Source organism: Carettochelys insculpta, chromosome 2 (assembly GCF_033958435.1).
Source record: "Carettochelys insculpta isolate YL-2023 chromosome 2, ASM3395843v1, whole genome shotgun sequence".
In the NCBI taxonomy this organism is placed as follows: Eukaryota; Metazoa; Chordata; order Testudines; family Carettochelyidae; genus Carettochelys; species Carettochelys insculpta.
In genome coordinates this window covers 74,892,922-74,908,055 of record NC_134138.1, presented here as the reverse complement: position 1 = coordinate 74,908,055, position 15,134 = coordinate 74,892,922, and the positions used below count along the sequence as shown (strand labels likewise).

Genomic DNA, 15,134 nt, shown 5'->3' with positions numbered 1-15,134 from the left:
CCCTTTATTTTCCTTCTCATTTAACATTATGTTTGCCTACAGCTTTTGGAGTGGGGAGGGCAGTGGAAAGGTTTGTAACATGATACAGATTTTTGATTGCAAATGTACCTTGTCCCTGTAATTCCCCTCCTATGCCTGCATCTTCTGCTACCTCCAGTTATATATTTCAGTGTAAAAGATAACATGGAGTCAAGATTGCTAACACCTCTGTCTAAGGACCATATACTAAAACCTGAATTACAGTTCTTTTGCAAACTTTGGAAGTAATTTCCTCTTTGGTATGTAACATTCCTGTCAATGTGACTACATAAGTAGGAATGTGAAAACATATTTCACATCACAATCTTTACTGTGCTTACAAAAATATGAATTTAGTTTTTGACTGAATATAATTAAATATATTTAGAGTTTTAAAATATGCTTAGGTGGTTTCTGAAGAACTCTATTCACATTGTAAGTCTCATCCACAAAGGTACTTAAACCTAAGTTAAAATAAATTAATAATCCTTCAGAGGTGCCAGTGGCATGCTTAAGTTGGGCACGTGTGTAAGTGTCTTGTTGGTCTGGCGCCTGCCTCCTTACAGGATATACGATTTGTGTGTATATTGCATGTTCTGTGTTTGTATAGTCCTATAGATGCTATGCAAAATGGAATCACACAAAAGTAATGGGCATATGAGCAAACATCACAATATATGGATATTATCAAATAAAATGATTTCTGAAACCACAAGAAAAAACTAGCAAGACCTTTGTTAACCTATAAAAGGGTATAGACTATATAGCAATGTAGACACATAGAAATGTCTGACTGATGCCTGTTTTGTGAACTTTATACATTTTGATTAATCATTCCTTCAAGTAAAATATAACAATACTATATACATGGTTAGAATTAATGTTGTCCTGTGAATTCTGATTTCTGATTTGTACATATAAGTGAGTTGATTATCAGGGGTAGCGGAGCATCCCAACATGGCTTCCAGCCAATCCTCACAGCTCAGCTGGGCTCACTGACCTTTCCGGGGGTTGCACTTCCTAACTGGGCAGGGGAGCCAATGATCTGCTGTTTAAGCCTCACAGCGGCAGCATGGTCATTCCTGGATGAACACAGTGCCTGCACCTGTGCTTACGACAGCTTCCTGCTCCTAGCCCTGTTCCATTTTCTAGTTCAACACTTGGCTACATCCCTGCCTATGTCCCTGGCTTTTCCTTTGGCTTAGACTTTGACTTCTGACTCTGATTGTTGCTTGTGTCTCTGACTATGACTCTGGCTTACCCTTTAACTCAGGGTTTGGCTCTGGTTCTGACCTTTGGCTCGGCCACTTAACGCTGACTCTGGCTTTGCCATTGCATGAGTGCCAAACTCCTGGAGCTTTGCTTGTCAGTATCAGAACTGCCATCACATCCACCAGGCAAGATCCTGGTTCTCTTGCTAGGTAGGCTGCTTATGCCCAAGCAACTTATGTTTATAGACCAGAGTATACTACATTGGCTTTACTGTAACAAAATGCCTTCCCCATCTACAATAAAATATGGAAGTCCTAAAATGCTTTTGTCAGATGAATTGGATTACATGAAAAATGTAAGGGAAAATGTAAATGAATCCTTTATTGTGTAAATTTTATGAAATTAAACACATGCTGTTCTGCTGCTTTACCATTATACACACACACACGTGCAGTGAATTTGTAGTTTTGATTTTAAACAATATCAGATTTAGAAACCTCAAACTAATGAACGTTTTGTAACAATCATTTTGAGTGTTTCTCACGTTAAACTTTTATTAGAAGGAAAGAAAGAAAGAAAGAAAGAAATACATTTGGTAGAGGGACATCAGTCCAAATCAGGCTCTAAGTAGAATCTACTTACTGACTTAAATATGTAAGAGCTATTGAAGCTCTAAGGTAAGACAAAAAGTTAATAACACCAGAAGACAGAAGGCTTCATTCTCCACAGTGTTACACCAAATTTATGCACTGGTATCACATTGCAGAAAGTCAGAGAAATGCAGTGGAGAATCAGGCAATATGGACTAGCTATGGAAGGAGTAGACTGTCTCATCAGTTGTATTGTAAGTATGCAACAAGTATTTGTTAGTTGAGGTACAACTGAAATATGTGACCTGGAAAAAGCTGCCTTCTTATAGATTAGAAATAAAGATAGGAAAAAAAAAAAAGCATCACCCAAGAGGTCATGACTGTCAATATTATTACCAAAGGGAAAAAAGCTTTGGTAAAGGTGCTGATCTGTGCAAGCAAAAATGGACTAATCTTACACAGTATAAGGCTTACCTAAAGGCAGAAGGAGGGAACTAGGAGCAAAACTAGGAATCAAATTCATGAAGATAGGCTGAGCTACTTTATATAGCTAAATAAGATTGCAGAAGAGCTCATTTGTGAGAAATGGCAAAAGCCAGAATATATCACACAGGAAAAGGACCATGACTTTTTTTTTCAGAAGACTGAAACTAAAGAGAAGCAGTTCCTTGACTTCTGGAGCGGAGCTGTTCAAGGCCCATGTTCAGGAACACAGAGAACCAAGCACAAAAGCAAAGGAATAAAATGTTTCATAAAATAGAAAGATGATTTGGGGGAAAAAAAGCAAGAAACAGACAGCACTGTGGAGACCTGTAACAAAGAAAAAGCAAATGATACAGCAACCATAAAAATATAGCCCCATAAGAGGCTTCGCAAAGAAGAAATCTGCTTTGCATGGTTTATGAAGCAGGTGATTTGATGACTGCAATTAAAGTAATTAACCTTCAATTATATTTTGTAATGAATAGAATAAGATTCAAAAGTGATCTTTTGGTTTGCTGAATGCAGACCCATTTATATACTGTGCATATGCTATACGAAGTATATACTATATACTGTGTATATACTATACATTTCTCTTCTTATAGCAGTGCAATTTCTTTTAAGATGCCCCAGTATAACAGAGTGAAGAATTTAGTCTAGAGAGGGGCAATAAGCAGCCCCAGGGTTGGATGCTGTTTAGCTTTATTTACCTGTGTGTCTGCAGGTATGGCCACTCGCAGCTCCCTTTGGCTGCAGATTGCTGTCTCAGCCAATGGGAGCTAGAGGAAGCAGTGTCCTGAGCCAAAGTGCACTATGGTCAATTTTCATCTTTCTGATGACTTCAGTGAGCTTTGGATCCTCTGCTTAGAGTCCAGTCCTGGCCCTTTTGAAGCTGGGGGAACAAAGCTGGACCTTTATGATATATAGAGAGAAAAATTATTGGTAATAAACTTTTAAAAACAAACTGCTGTTACACAAAATTACATGAAACATATGATAGGTTAATAGGGCTGGGTAGCCCCTCAATGTATGCACAAAGCAACTTAGAAAATGTTCAGGCAGGTGCTGATGCAATAATTGGAAAACAAAATCTATGAGAAAAGAGCTGGGTACTCAAATGGACAAGTCAAAACTGAATTTGGACTAATTTTGGTTCTCTGAGGGATTCATAAAACCCTAAACTGCTAAACTGAAGTAGGAGGGGATGGAGTTATTCCTAAATACAATATTTTAAACTTGGTAATCTAAAGAGATGACCTCTGTACATTCTCTGATCCTGAAATCTTTATTCACAGAGCTTGTCCTTCAAGGCCTCTTTGGGGAAATTCTCTTTATGGAAGAGCTGCCCTCAATCTGATAGATGATGACAAGGGATTCATAGCACTGCAAACCAGCAGTAGCTCTGGATCCCAGCAGCCACTTCCCTCCACCTTCCATGTTTCTCAGTTGCCTGGCTCCACAAGCTTCTGGATACTGAGAAGATGATAGATGGGTATGTTAATACAGCTGTCACTTTATAAGTATCCACTCCTAGGCCTCGTGAGGACATTATATATAACTTGTGCAACACCAGCCATCCTGCCCTGCAACCCACGGGTGGACCACAAACCACATAGAATGATCTTGCAAGGGTCTATGGAAGGATTAAATGATGCTGTGCAGTCATCCAAGTCCCATTCTGTGCAGTGAAGAGACCTCCATATGCAGACCTCTCTATGCCTGGATCTTCTGAACATCATCTGGGCCTAAAACAGTTAGTTGATTGCACACAGTTTCAGATATGATACTGCAGTGTAATCTCAGAAATACATTTCTATCATTTTGCAGTACTGCAACATGCTACAAAGTCACATAAATTAAAAACAACAAGAAGGGTGTGTCTACACTTGCATCCCCCAACTTTTTTTAAAGGGAAGAAGAGTTCTTTTGAAGATGGGGTTTAGTTTCGAAAGAGCTGCATCTACACTGCTTTTCTTCCTTTGAAAGAAGCTCTTTCTAAATAAGAATATGAAAATGAGGCACCAGATATGCAAATCTGTACCTCATTTGCATTTTCGATTTCCCTCATCCACATGCCTCTTTCGAAAGAGGAATGCAAGTGTAGATACAGCCGAAGTCCTGTGGCACCTGATAAACTACATATTTTGGAGCATAAGTTTTCATGGGCAAAACTTATGCTCCAAAATATCTGTTAGTCTACAAGGTGCCACAGGACTTCTTGTTGTTTTTTAAGATACAGACTACCTTGGCTACCCCTGTGATAGTCGTCATAACTTTAAAGTCCACCTAAATTGATTTTATTAGCGTGTAAGTTTAATACAGCAAAAGTGATAATCTGCTGATTCATATGATAGTTTAACTGGCTACAGAATCAAAAGCATTAGCTGTTCATAGGGGAATCTAGTGCAAGGGTGTGCCCCCTTGGCGTGTGTGTGAAATGTTTATGGTGGGGTTGCAGCAAAGTCAGATGGCCCACACCTGTGAATCCTTCAGCTGCCATTGCACTGCCGTTTGCTGAGCAAAGGGGCTGCCTCCTCTGCTCACTCCCCACCACACACCTGGCCACACTCAGGTAACCAGTGGTATTCCAGCAGAACTGCTCATACCCCTGCCTGTAATACTGCTACTACTCTAGGGAGCACCTCAGCATGGCATTAATCCAGGAGGGATTGAGGGGGCTGTGCACCATGGGGAAGAAATGGCATTGGTCCAGGAGGGATGGGGGCGGCGCTGTGTGCACCATAGGGAAGAAAGAAGCCCCTTTAACCAGGCTACCCAGCATTGGGCTTGTGTGTTTGATGGTGACTTTTAAAATCTCACCCAGATCAATGTTCCCGCTAATCTTTTCTATCCACCCCTCCTCTCCACCGCTGTGACCTCCTCTGCTTTTCCCCCCGCAGCATCTGCTACCAAGGGGCACGCAGTGAATCACTTACAGGAGACGGCTGCTCATTTCCAGGGCCACCAGAAGGGTGGCACTCACTAACTGCATGGATGAAAAGTGGGGCCAAGTGTAAAAAGTTTGCTCATCTCTGATCTAGTGTATAGTACCTAGATGCCAAGTATATTAATATAGATATCTTTAGAATTAAGCAAATTTACACAGAAAGTGTTAGCCAATAACCATATGATGGAAAATTATGAGAATGAAATCAGTCCAGACTTAGAAGAGTAGAAATTAAAAGCATTAACACACGTGGCAGTTAAGATTGCTGAGAAAGTGTATGTTATTTGAAAAGCGTTATATGAATCTGTCATTTAAGACTGTATTACACATACACACAAGTGGGCAAAGTTGATTTTAAGTGCAGGAATCATAGGCTTACCAAAACTCTGACTCTTTAAGTGCTCGATCATATAGCCCTTAACAGTCTCAATGTACATAATTTAAAACAGCACTGTTTTTTTTCCAGAGATTTTAAGCATCAGTTGTCCATAGAACCAAAAGTTCTTATATGCATCTTCCAATCAAGATTTTGAAAACATAGCTAACATGGATTTTTATTCAATATAAATGGTTCCTCTTCATTCGTGGATTAAAATGGTCTGTGTTAAGTAGGAGATTTTGCTATTGGACTTTCCCATCATGTTTTCATTAAGGGGGTTTATTGGGATTTTTCTAACAACATGATTTTATTTTTGGCTGCCTTATTTAGAAAAGAAAATATAGTTATGGAAATACATCACAGATTTTAAAAGACCATTAAATAAAGCCCCAGTTCAGCATGTACGATTGGAATACCCAGAAAACCAATGATATTAGAACCAAACCTGGAGCTTCAATTGCATCATCCCACTGATGTCAGTGGAGTTAAAAGTATAACAGCTGAATTGCCCTTCCTTTCCCAACTGTCCCTTCCCCATGCCAAATTCAGAGCTCTGGTGCCACAATTATCTCTAGGTGTTGGTTGTTTAACTGAGCCCTGTTAACTGTTTGTCCCACCCTTATATTGCAGAACTGTTTTTAGCTGAAATGCGATTAAATAGCTGTAACCTAACCACGCCTCGGTGCATCTGCTGTCACCGCTGAGTGTGAAGCAATTAAAGCAATGCGCTACTGTTGCCCTGAGGATACCAGTCAAACATTTGAGGAGGTCGAGCAGTGTAGCTTAGTCGCCCGACTAAGTCAGCATGGCCTTTCTCTGCTGGAGGTCAGCAGCGCTGCTGGCAAGGGACGTGCTGAACTGGCTGCAGCGGCCAGCGGGGAGTACTGGAGCGGAGCGCAGGGGGCAGAACCGGGATCAGGCTGGACTTAGCTAAACGTGCGAGCTCCGGGGCTGAATGACCAGGCAAGGGAGCGAGTTCCAGACCGGGCCATCCCCGAGCCCCGCCGCAGCGGGGGAAGTGCGGACACGTGGCCGCCTGCGCCGCTCCCGGGAACTGCCACAGCGGCAGGGTTAGGGCCTCCTGCAGCTCCGCCAGGGGGCGCAAGATTGGGCTTGGGCTGTGCTGGGGCCGCGGGGGAGGAGCGCTCCCGCGCACGAGCCTCTAGTGCGGGACCGGGCGGGGTCTCGGTACCTGCCCTGAGCGCCGCTGCAGCCCTGCGACTCGCTGGAGCGCGACACTGACGCGGCCAGGCAGCGGCCGCAGCTAATGGGGGGCAGGAGAGGGTCCCCGCAGGGGGCGGGGCGTATTCTGTGTGGGCGCGCGGCCCGGGCGGGCAATGGCCACGTCCCAGGCCAGCCCCACCGCCCCGGGCGCAGCCTCTCCCGCCCGGCTCCCCAGCGCAATGCGCCCCCTCCCGGCAGCGGCGCCCAGCACCGCCTGCTCCTGCAGCGCCCGTGGGCCGGCGAGAGCCCGCCGCTGCCCAGCCTGCTCCTCACAGCCACCTGGCTGCCCGGCCCCGACCCTTCCCTTCTGGGCGGGAGCTGCGGCTGCGGCTCCTCCCGGGCCGTGCCTGAGCGTCCCGTGGCCCCTCCAGGCTACAGGCCCCGGTCCCCCACACCTGCCGGCCTCGCCCGTCTGCGCAGGCGGGTGGGCAACTCACCTGCGCCTCCCGCCAGTGACTCTCCATCGCCCGCCCCCCGCCCGCCACAGGGACTGATCCCCCAAACTCGCACTGCACCCCACTCCTGCCCCTCCCCAGTGACTGATCCCCATCCCCGACCCCAGCCGCCGCCCGCCCCAGTGACTGATCCCCATCCTTGATCCCTGCCCCTGCCTAGTGACTCATCCCCCACCCCAGACCCCCGCTCGCCCGCCCCAGTGACTCGCCATCCCCCGTGCCCGAGCCCTGCTTCCGCACCCCCGCCCCAGTCACTGATCCCCATTCCCGCCCCCTGCTACCATCCCGCCCGCCCCAGTGACTGATCCCACCGCCCCACCCGCCCGCCCAGCGAGCCCCATTACTCCGTTCCCGTCCCCCGCCTCCACCCCGCTTCCTGCTGTCCCCGGCGACCCCCCGGCGCCCCAACCTTGCCCTCCCTACTGACCCCCCACTTCCCTCCTCCCCCGGCCCGCCCCGGCGATCCGCACCCCCCCGTGCGCTACCCCCCGGCCCCCGCACTGCAGCCCCCCCCCGCCGCTGCGCGCCCCCGCGGCCGGGCAGGTAGCTGCCCCCTCCCCCCGCGGCGCTGGTGCCGCCCCCTGCCCGCCCGCGCGCCGCGGCTGGTGCTGGGGGCGGCGGGCGGCGGCGGCGAGGAGGAAGGGATGAGGTCATCCTCTTTCCCGGCGTCAGTCAGCTGGGTGGCGGCGGCGGAGGGCGGAGGGATGCGCCGGGCCGGGGAGCGGTCCCGCGGCGGCTGCCGGCTCGGGCGGAGCGCGCGGCTGGCCGGGCGCCGGGGCTGAGCGGGGCTCCCCGCAGGCAGGCGGCGCTCCAGGCGCGGCGGCCCCGGGAGGAGCCGGCGGCCGGGCCGGGCCGGGGAGCGGCGGCGGGGGAGGAGCCGGCGGGGGCGCGGGATAAAGGCGCGCTCTCCCCGGCGGCGGCGGCGGCGGCATCATGGCCGCGAAGTCGGACGGGCGGCTGAAGATGAAGAAGGGCGGCGAGGTGGCGTTCACGCCGCTGCAGAACTCGGAGCACTCGGGCTCGGTGCAGGCGCTGGCCCCGGGGCTGCCCGCGGGCGCGGGGCCGGGCGGCGGCGGCGGCGGCGGCGGCGACGACGAGGCCCCGGGGGGCGGCTGCTGCAGCGGCGGGGACGGTTCGGGCGGCGGCTCCAGCTGCTGCGGCGGCGGCGGCTCGCGGGGCTCGGGCGGGGGCTCCCCGGCGCTGTGCCTGCGGCTGGGCCGGGAGCCGCGGCGCTACTCGCTCTGGGACTGCCTGTGGATCCTGGCCGCCTTGGCCGTGTACTTCGCCGACGTGGGCACCGACGTGTGGCTGGCGGTCGATTACTACGTGCGGGGCCAGCGCTGGTGGTTCGGGCTGACGCTCTTCTTCGTGCTGCTCGGCTCCCTCTCCGTGCAGGTATTCAGCTTCCGCTGGTTCGTGCACGACTTCAGCACCGAGGACAGCGCCGCCGCCGCCGCCGCCGCCGCCCACTGCCCGGCCGCCGAGAGCAAACTGCTGGTGAGCAGCGGCTCGGCCGCCGGGGACATGGACGCCCCGCGCCCCTGCACGCCGCAGAGGCAGGCGTCCAACGCCAGCAAGAGCAACGCCACTACCGCCACCAACAGCAGCAACAGCAGCAGCAGCGGCAGGGCCGGCAAGAGCAGGTCCGCTTCCTGCGCCTTCTGCATCTGGCTCCTGCAGTCCCTCATCCACATCCTGCAGCTCGGGCAGATCTGGAGGTACAGCCCCTTCGCCCCTCTGACACCCCCTACTGGGCGCAGCTTCCCCGGCTCCCACCCGCCCGATGGTATTGTGGGGAGGGTCGGGAGGGGCTCCTCTGGTGTATCACATTGAGTTAAAACTTGGAGGGCTATTAAGCTTTCCCCCTTCCTTTTCGGGAAGCCAGTAACCCTGTAAATAATGTGTGTGTGCAGTTTTCTGGAGTGTGGCAGCAGCAAATGCACAGGGCTACTTGACTGGTCTGGTACCCAAACTGTCTGGCCCAGGTGTGTAAGGGAACAGGGTTAAAATCTTTCCGTTGTCATCACTGGCAATATTATCCCTTCCCCAGTGGTGGGGTAGGTAGACAATGAATATATTGCACAATCCTGCCGGCACACTGTTTTGGATATAATTGGTGTTAAATATGCAGTTTGACCACCCAAAAACTATTGGTACCTGCATCTGGAGAACTGGCTGGTGATTTGGATGGTTGGATAGCTGTAAGGATGACCAGATGGCAAGTGTGGAAAATCTGGCTGGGGGGAAGAGGATGTAATAGGGTCTCAGGGAAGGGACGGATGTAAGACAGAGCTCCTAATCTGGATGGTAAAAACCCTAAAAAGGGAGGCAGTGGTAAAACATTATAAGCCTTCTGATGTTTTAATTCTAGTGGGCATTTAAACTGGTTGTTAGCTGTATTCTGAGTAACTGTACATGGGAAACAGTTGCATCAAATCCAGATTACATCATTTTGCAATCCAAAACATAATGCATTTCCAGATGTATGTTATCCCGTAAGTCTAGGAAACCTTAACTTTCTGAGTGAGGTCAAAAACATGTGATTTTGAGAAAAATATAGCGTATAATTCATGCTATCTGGAATTGTCTTCATATATGCACAATATTGAAGTGATTAGAGAACTTAAGACAGAGTAAAGATGACAGCTAGAAATGGGATGTTGCTGTGCTTGGAAAACATCTATTTACATAACATCTTGTCTGAAAAATCTTATTTTCCATTTCTCATACCTCATGTATGGTGAAGAAAACTTTTAAATATCTGTAATGTGTTCTGCATGGAAAGGCCATGTTACAATGGTCTATAGTAGATAGTGCACTTGACTGAAAGGATATTTGCACGAACAGTTCATTGGTATTCAAGATTTTGGCAAAAACTATGCCATAGTAACTGCATAGTTTGAAATACTGAAATACAGTTAAACGCTATGTAGCTTAATTGTTTCAATAAATCCTTTGTTTTCTTCATCCGTGAAAGATGTTTTCTGAAAATGAAATTCTATTCTTAGAAAAGATTTTAATATGAGACATAGTCATTTACAAGTATCAGAGAGGTCGCCGAGTTAGTCTATATCTTCAAAAACGACAAGAAGTCCTGTGGCACCTTTAGAGACTAACAGATATTTTGGAGCATAAGTTTTCGTGGGCCAAGACCCGCTTTGTCAGATGTGTCTGACGAAGCGGGTCTTTGCCCACGAAAGCTCATGCTCCAAAATATCTGTTAGTCTACAAGGTGCCACAGGACTTCTAGTCATTTACAAGTGAATTTTACAATCGTTTTTAAAAAGCCTAGTTTCAGGGAAGCCTAGTGTATGCTATCAGTTACAATTCTAAAATAAAATTATGGTATACCAAAGCAATGTTTCAGATATGCCGAATGTAGAGTCTACTGAAACAACAGTTGAAAGTGTTACGGAAGTTTTCTTTTTTGACTGCTAGGAAGTGTATTTTTTGAAATAGGTTTTTATTAGCATTACTTGTAAAACGATTTCCTGTCATTGTCATCTAATTTTTTTAATGTTGTAAATTCTGGAATTTTTAACTTCCAGAGATCCCTTTTTTTGGTGAGAGGTTGTCCCTTAATGCCACTATTCAAATCTGGCTGTGGGCTTTGGATACTACTTTAATATCAAATAATAAATAGGGAGTTTGGCAATATTAAATAGATCATTTGTTGTTACAATTTTCTGTTTCATAACAAATACTTTAGTGTCTTGAATATTATTTTTCATCAAATCTGTGTTAAGACTAATCCAAAATTAAAACTTTTCTAAACATTCTGTGTCTGAGAAACAAATATAATTTTAGCCAACAAAATGTTTGTTCAGAATTGCTTGTGCACTCCCCCCCACCTCCCGCCATGTGAAGCTGAACTCAGGACTCTGAGCAAGATGCATAATAATATTTTGATCCAGCAAGCACGGAATTGTCTTCATACATATCATACTCAACAACAACACTCATGACACTGTTCGTGGGCATAAAGTTGCCTGTGTGTATTTGTTTGCATGATCAGGATCTTAGAAAGCATGATCCAATAGCTTGTAATATTTTGTATTTTGAGAGCAAATTCTCTCTCCTTCCCCCCATCTCCAGAATGGTCAAAATGGCAGGAGTAAAGCATTTCACTTGCACATGGGAGGCTGCAGTCTGTAAAGATGCATACAAAGAGAGCCTGTACCTCCCTGAGTGCCACAGAGCAGAGCTTCACAACATCTGTCTCTGGTTTGGAACATGCAAAGGGTAGAGTTTGTGGGTAGAGATGTGTGTGGTCCAACATTCTGTGGCAATGCGGACAGAATGGTGAGTTGGGATTAAGGGTATTTTAGCCCCTTTTTTGTTTTTTTGTTCTTTTCTGTGATAAGTAAATTCTTAATGTGTGAGATTTTTGCTTCATGGAAGAGTGCTTAATTTTTTGTCCTTAAACTTGCTGATTATCTTTTATTGTAAGTTTTCTTCGTAAATTATGTCAATTATAATGCTATAAAACCTGCATGAGTATCAAACTCAGTGGCCATTTTTATATTTTAGCATGCTCTGTTATTCGATCAATGAAATTTAATTTGACCAGATTGTTAGCTGCTGGCCTGTAACTTAACTGTTTTTCTCTGTATTCCCATAAGTCTAGCTATTTTATAGTCAATTGTTTACAGCATTTTGTGTAATTAGCCAAAAGGACTCTAAACAATAATTTGTTCCTTTTCTCCCTGATATGGTTCATAAAAGTCACAGTCCTTTTGGTCATCAGAAACGAATGACATGAGAAATGAGATGTGCTTATACAATTCCCATAGAATTTTAAGGGCTGAAAGTGAAAATGGCAATGATACCTTGTTTTCTCCTTGCCACCAAGTACACTTAGGTGCAGAGGTTGCTATTTTGCTGGTTTGGGTCATATATAATATAAACTATGAATGTGAGGGTGTAAGAAGCAGGTTTTGTGCTTAGCTGTGGAAGCTGTTGTTCATTCTCACTGAATCTGCAGTGAGGTCCATCTCCTGTGAAGGTTCTGACTGCAGAGGTCATCGCCATCCCTTATTTGCCAGCTGATTTACTTCTCCAGTGGAACTTAGGTATCAAGGAAGTGGTGGTCATGTGGCAAGACAATCACTCAAATAACTAGGAACAGTTCCATGCAGCGTGTTGAAATGGTGACCTGGAACTGGACTCTGAATTCAACAGAGAGCTCATACTGAGAGTAACAAATTAGGGCAATGTGTTCCTGGTGACCTCTGTTGATGAGCAGTTGTCTTGCTGCATTCTAAGTTCGCTGGAAAGATCTCAAGGAATAGAGCATCATTCCTAAGTATAGAGAACTGCAATAGTTGTGTGTGGACATTATGAAAGCTGGTTCTTAGCCCATGAGTTTTGACTACATATGGCTACGTCTACACATGAAGCCAACATCGAAATAGCTTATTTCGACGTAGCAACATCGAAATAGGCTATTTCGATGAATAATGTCTACACGTCCTCCAGGGCTGGCAACGTCGATGTTCAACTTCAATGTTGTGCGGCACCACATCGAAATAGGCGCTGCGAGGGAACGTCTACACGCCAAAGTAGCACACATCGAAATAAGGGTGCCAGGCACAGCTGCAGACAAGGTCACAGGGCGGACTCAACAGCAAGCCGCTCCCTTAAAGGGCCCCTTCCAGACACAGTTGCACTAAACAACACAAGATCCACAGAGCCGACAACTGGTTGCAGACCCCGTGCCTGCAGCATGGATCCCCAGCTGCCGCAGCAGCAGCCAGAAGCCCTGGGCTAAGGGCTGCTGCCCACGGTGACCATAGAGCCCCGCAGGGGCTGGAGAGAGAGCATCTCTCAACCCCCCAGCTGATGGCTGCCATGGAGGACCCGGCAATTTCGACGTTGCGGGACGCGGATCGTCTACATGGTCCCTACTTCGACGTTGAACGTCGAAGTAGGGCGCTATTCCGATCCCCTCATGAGGTTAGCGACTTCGACGTCTCGCCGCCTAACGTCGAAGTTAACTTCGAAATAGCGCCCGACGCGTGTAGCCGCGACAGGCGCTATTTCGAAGTTAGTGCCGCTACTTCGAAGTAGCGTGCACGTGTAGACACAGCTTATATGAGCATCCCATATTAATACATATTTTGAAATGACTTGGTCTCTCAAGCTCTTTGCTTAAAGAAAATATTACTTTAATTAAACTAGTGAATTGCTAAGAATTGGCCTTTCTTAACATTACATTCAAGATTCATTCTTATTTACCAATGTAAGTGTGATTTGCTAAAAAAACAATTACATATTAATTTTAATTGAACTGTACTAATGGGAAATTAATGGGGGTTGTAATGCTGCCTGGGGTGATGCTTTGAAATAGAGATTTAAAATGAGCTACTACAGTGTAACAAAAAATGTGGTGTGACTGCAGATGAGCCACAAATGACTTATGAATTAAAGTTTAGGGGTTTGTTTGTTTGTGTTTTTTTTTTCTCTAATTTTTACAAGCCATTCTACTGAGGGCTGAATTTTGGCATTTGGAAGAAAACGGCCCATGTGTGAAAAGTTGTGCTGGATCTCTGCAGACTATCAGCCAGGACTGATTCTCTGTTACAGTCCCATTAAAGTTAGTATGCAGTTGGTTGAGTGTAAGTGACGGCAGATTTTTGGCTCTATATAGAAAGTTGCTTTGATACTATAAATTGTTAATTGTCATTTTAAAAGAAATTCTGCATGAAGACTTAGCTATGGATATGTTTTCCTAATCATGCCTCTGATACATTGTGGTTACGTCTACACAAGCCACTTTTCCCAGCAAAACTTGGCCTTTGTCAGGAAAGACCACAGAACATCTACACAAAAAATGTGCTTTGTCAACAGTTTGTTGAGAAAACCCAGCACATTCACTGGCAGCGTTGTACTCTCCCCATTCAGATATAACTCCTCTCTCTCGAGAGTGTTCTGTCAACAAAACAGCCATATAGATGCTTCAGGGCTCTTTTGTCGACAGACAGGGGTTCCGCTTCACTGGGCAGCCCTGTTTGCAGAGCTTCTGTTTCACCATTCTGTAGAGAGAGGGCCAGGCAGTCTGGCTGCTTTGTGTGGGCAGAGCGGATTGCTCTTTCCATCTGCTTTTATGTGTAGATGTGATCTGTCAACAGAAGTTTTCCTGGGAAATTCCTTCCAACAGTGACTTCTGTCAACAGAATTTTCTCATGTAGACGTAGCCTCTGTTTCAACCTGTTGTGATGTTCTGCTCAGGGCACTCAGAATGAAAATCTACTGTGTTACCTATCTGCTTTAGCAAGACAGCCCTTTGCTGGAGCTTACAATATGAGACAGCTGCCTTCCTCGGCAGTCTGTGTGTCTCAGCAGCAAACTCCGAAAGAATTTGCCACTCTAAACCTTGCCTTGCAGATAACAATCAGTGAAACCAGCTTCCCTGGAGATGTCTCTGCTGTATATCCAGTCCCTATCACTGGGCACATGCAGAAATTAAGTTTGATGCCTCTAAAGGGGCAGTGGACACACTACTCTGTTAGTTTAGCTGAGGTCCCATACTCTACATAAGTACAGCATGCAAATGGTTTTGTAATAAACCGGGAATATACAAGAGCCCCATCTACTCTGCTTTTTTTCTTTCGGAAGCATCTCTTCTGAAAAGAGATTATGCAAATGAAGCACATGATATGTAAACCAGTGCCTCATTTGCATTTTCAGTTTCCTTCATTTGCATTCCTCTTTCGAAACAGGGAATGCAAGTGTAGCCACAGCCTAGGTGAGAGAAAATTAGGGTACGCCACCACTCTGCACCTTACGGTGGCATGACAGTGCTGCCAGAGCTACACCATAGTAAG

General features: G+C 46.7%; 1 protein-coding gene across 1 annotated transcript in view; it reads left to right on the top strand.

Moving 5' to 3' along the window:
- The first annotated feature begins 8,241 nt into the window (after positions 1 to 8,241).
- XKR4 (XK related 4) overlaps positions 8,242 to 15,134 on the top strand; it is a 276,147-nt gene continuing 269,254 nt past the window's right edge. Inside the window, exon 1 of the mRNA XM_074985789.1 lies at positions 8,242 to 9,026. Coding sequence (XP_074841890.1) covers positions 8,242 to 9,026 — 785 coding nt within the window. The remainder of the gene's footprint in view (positions 9,027 to 15,134) is intronic.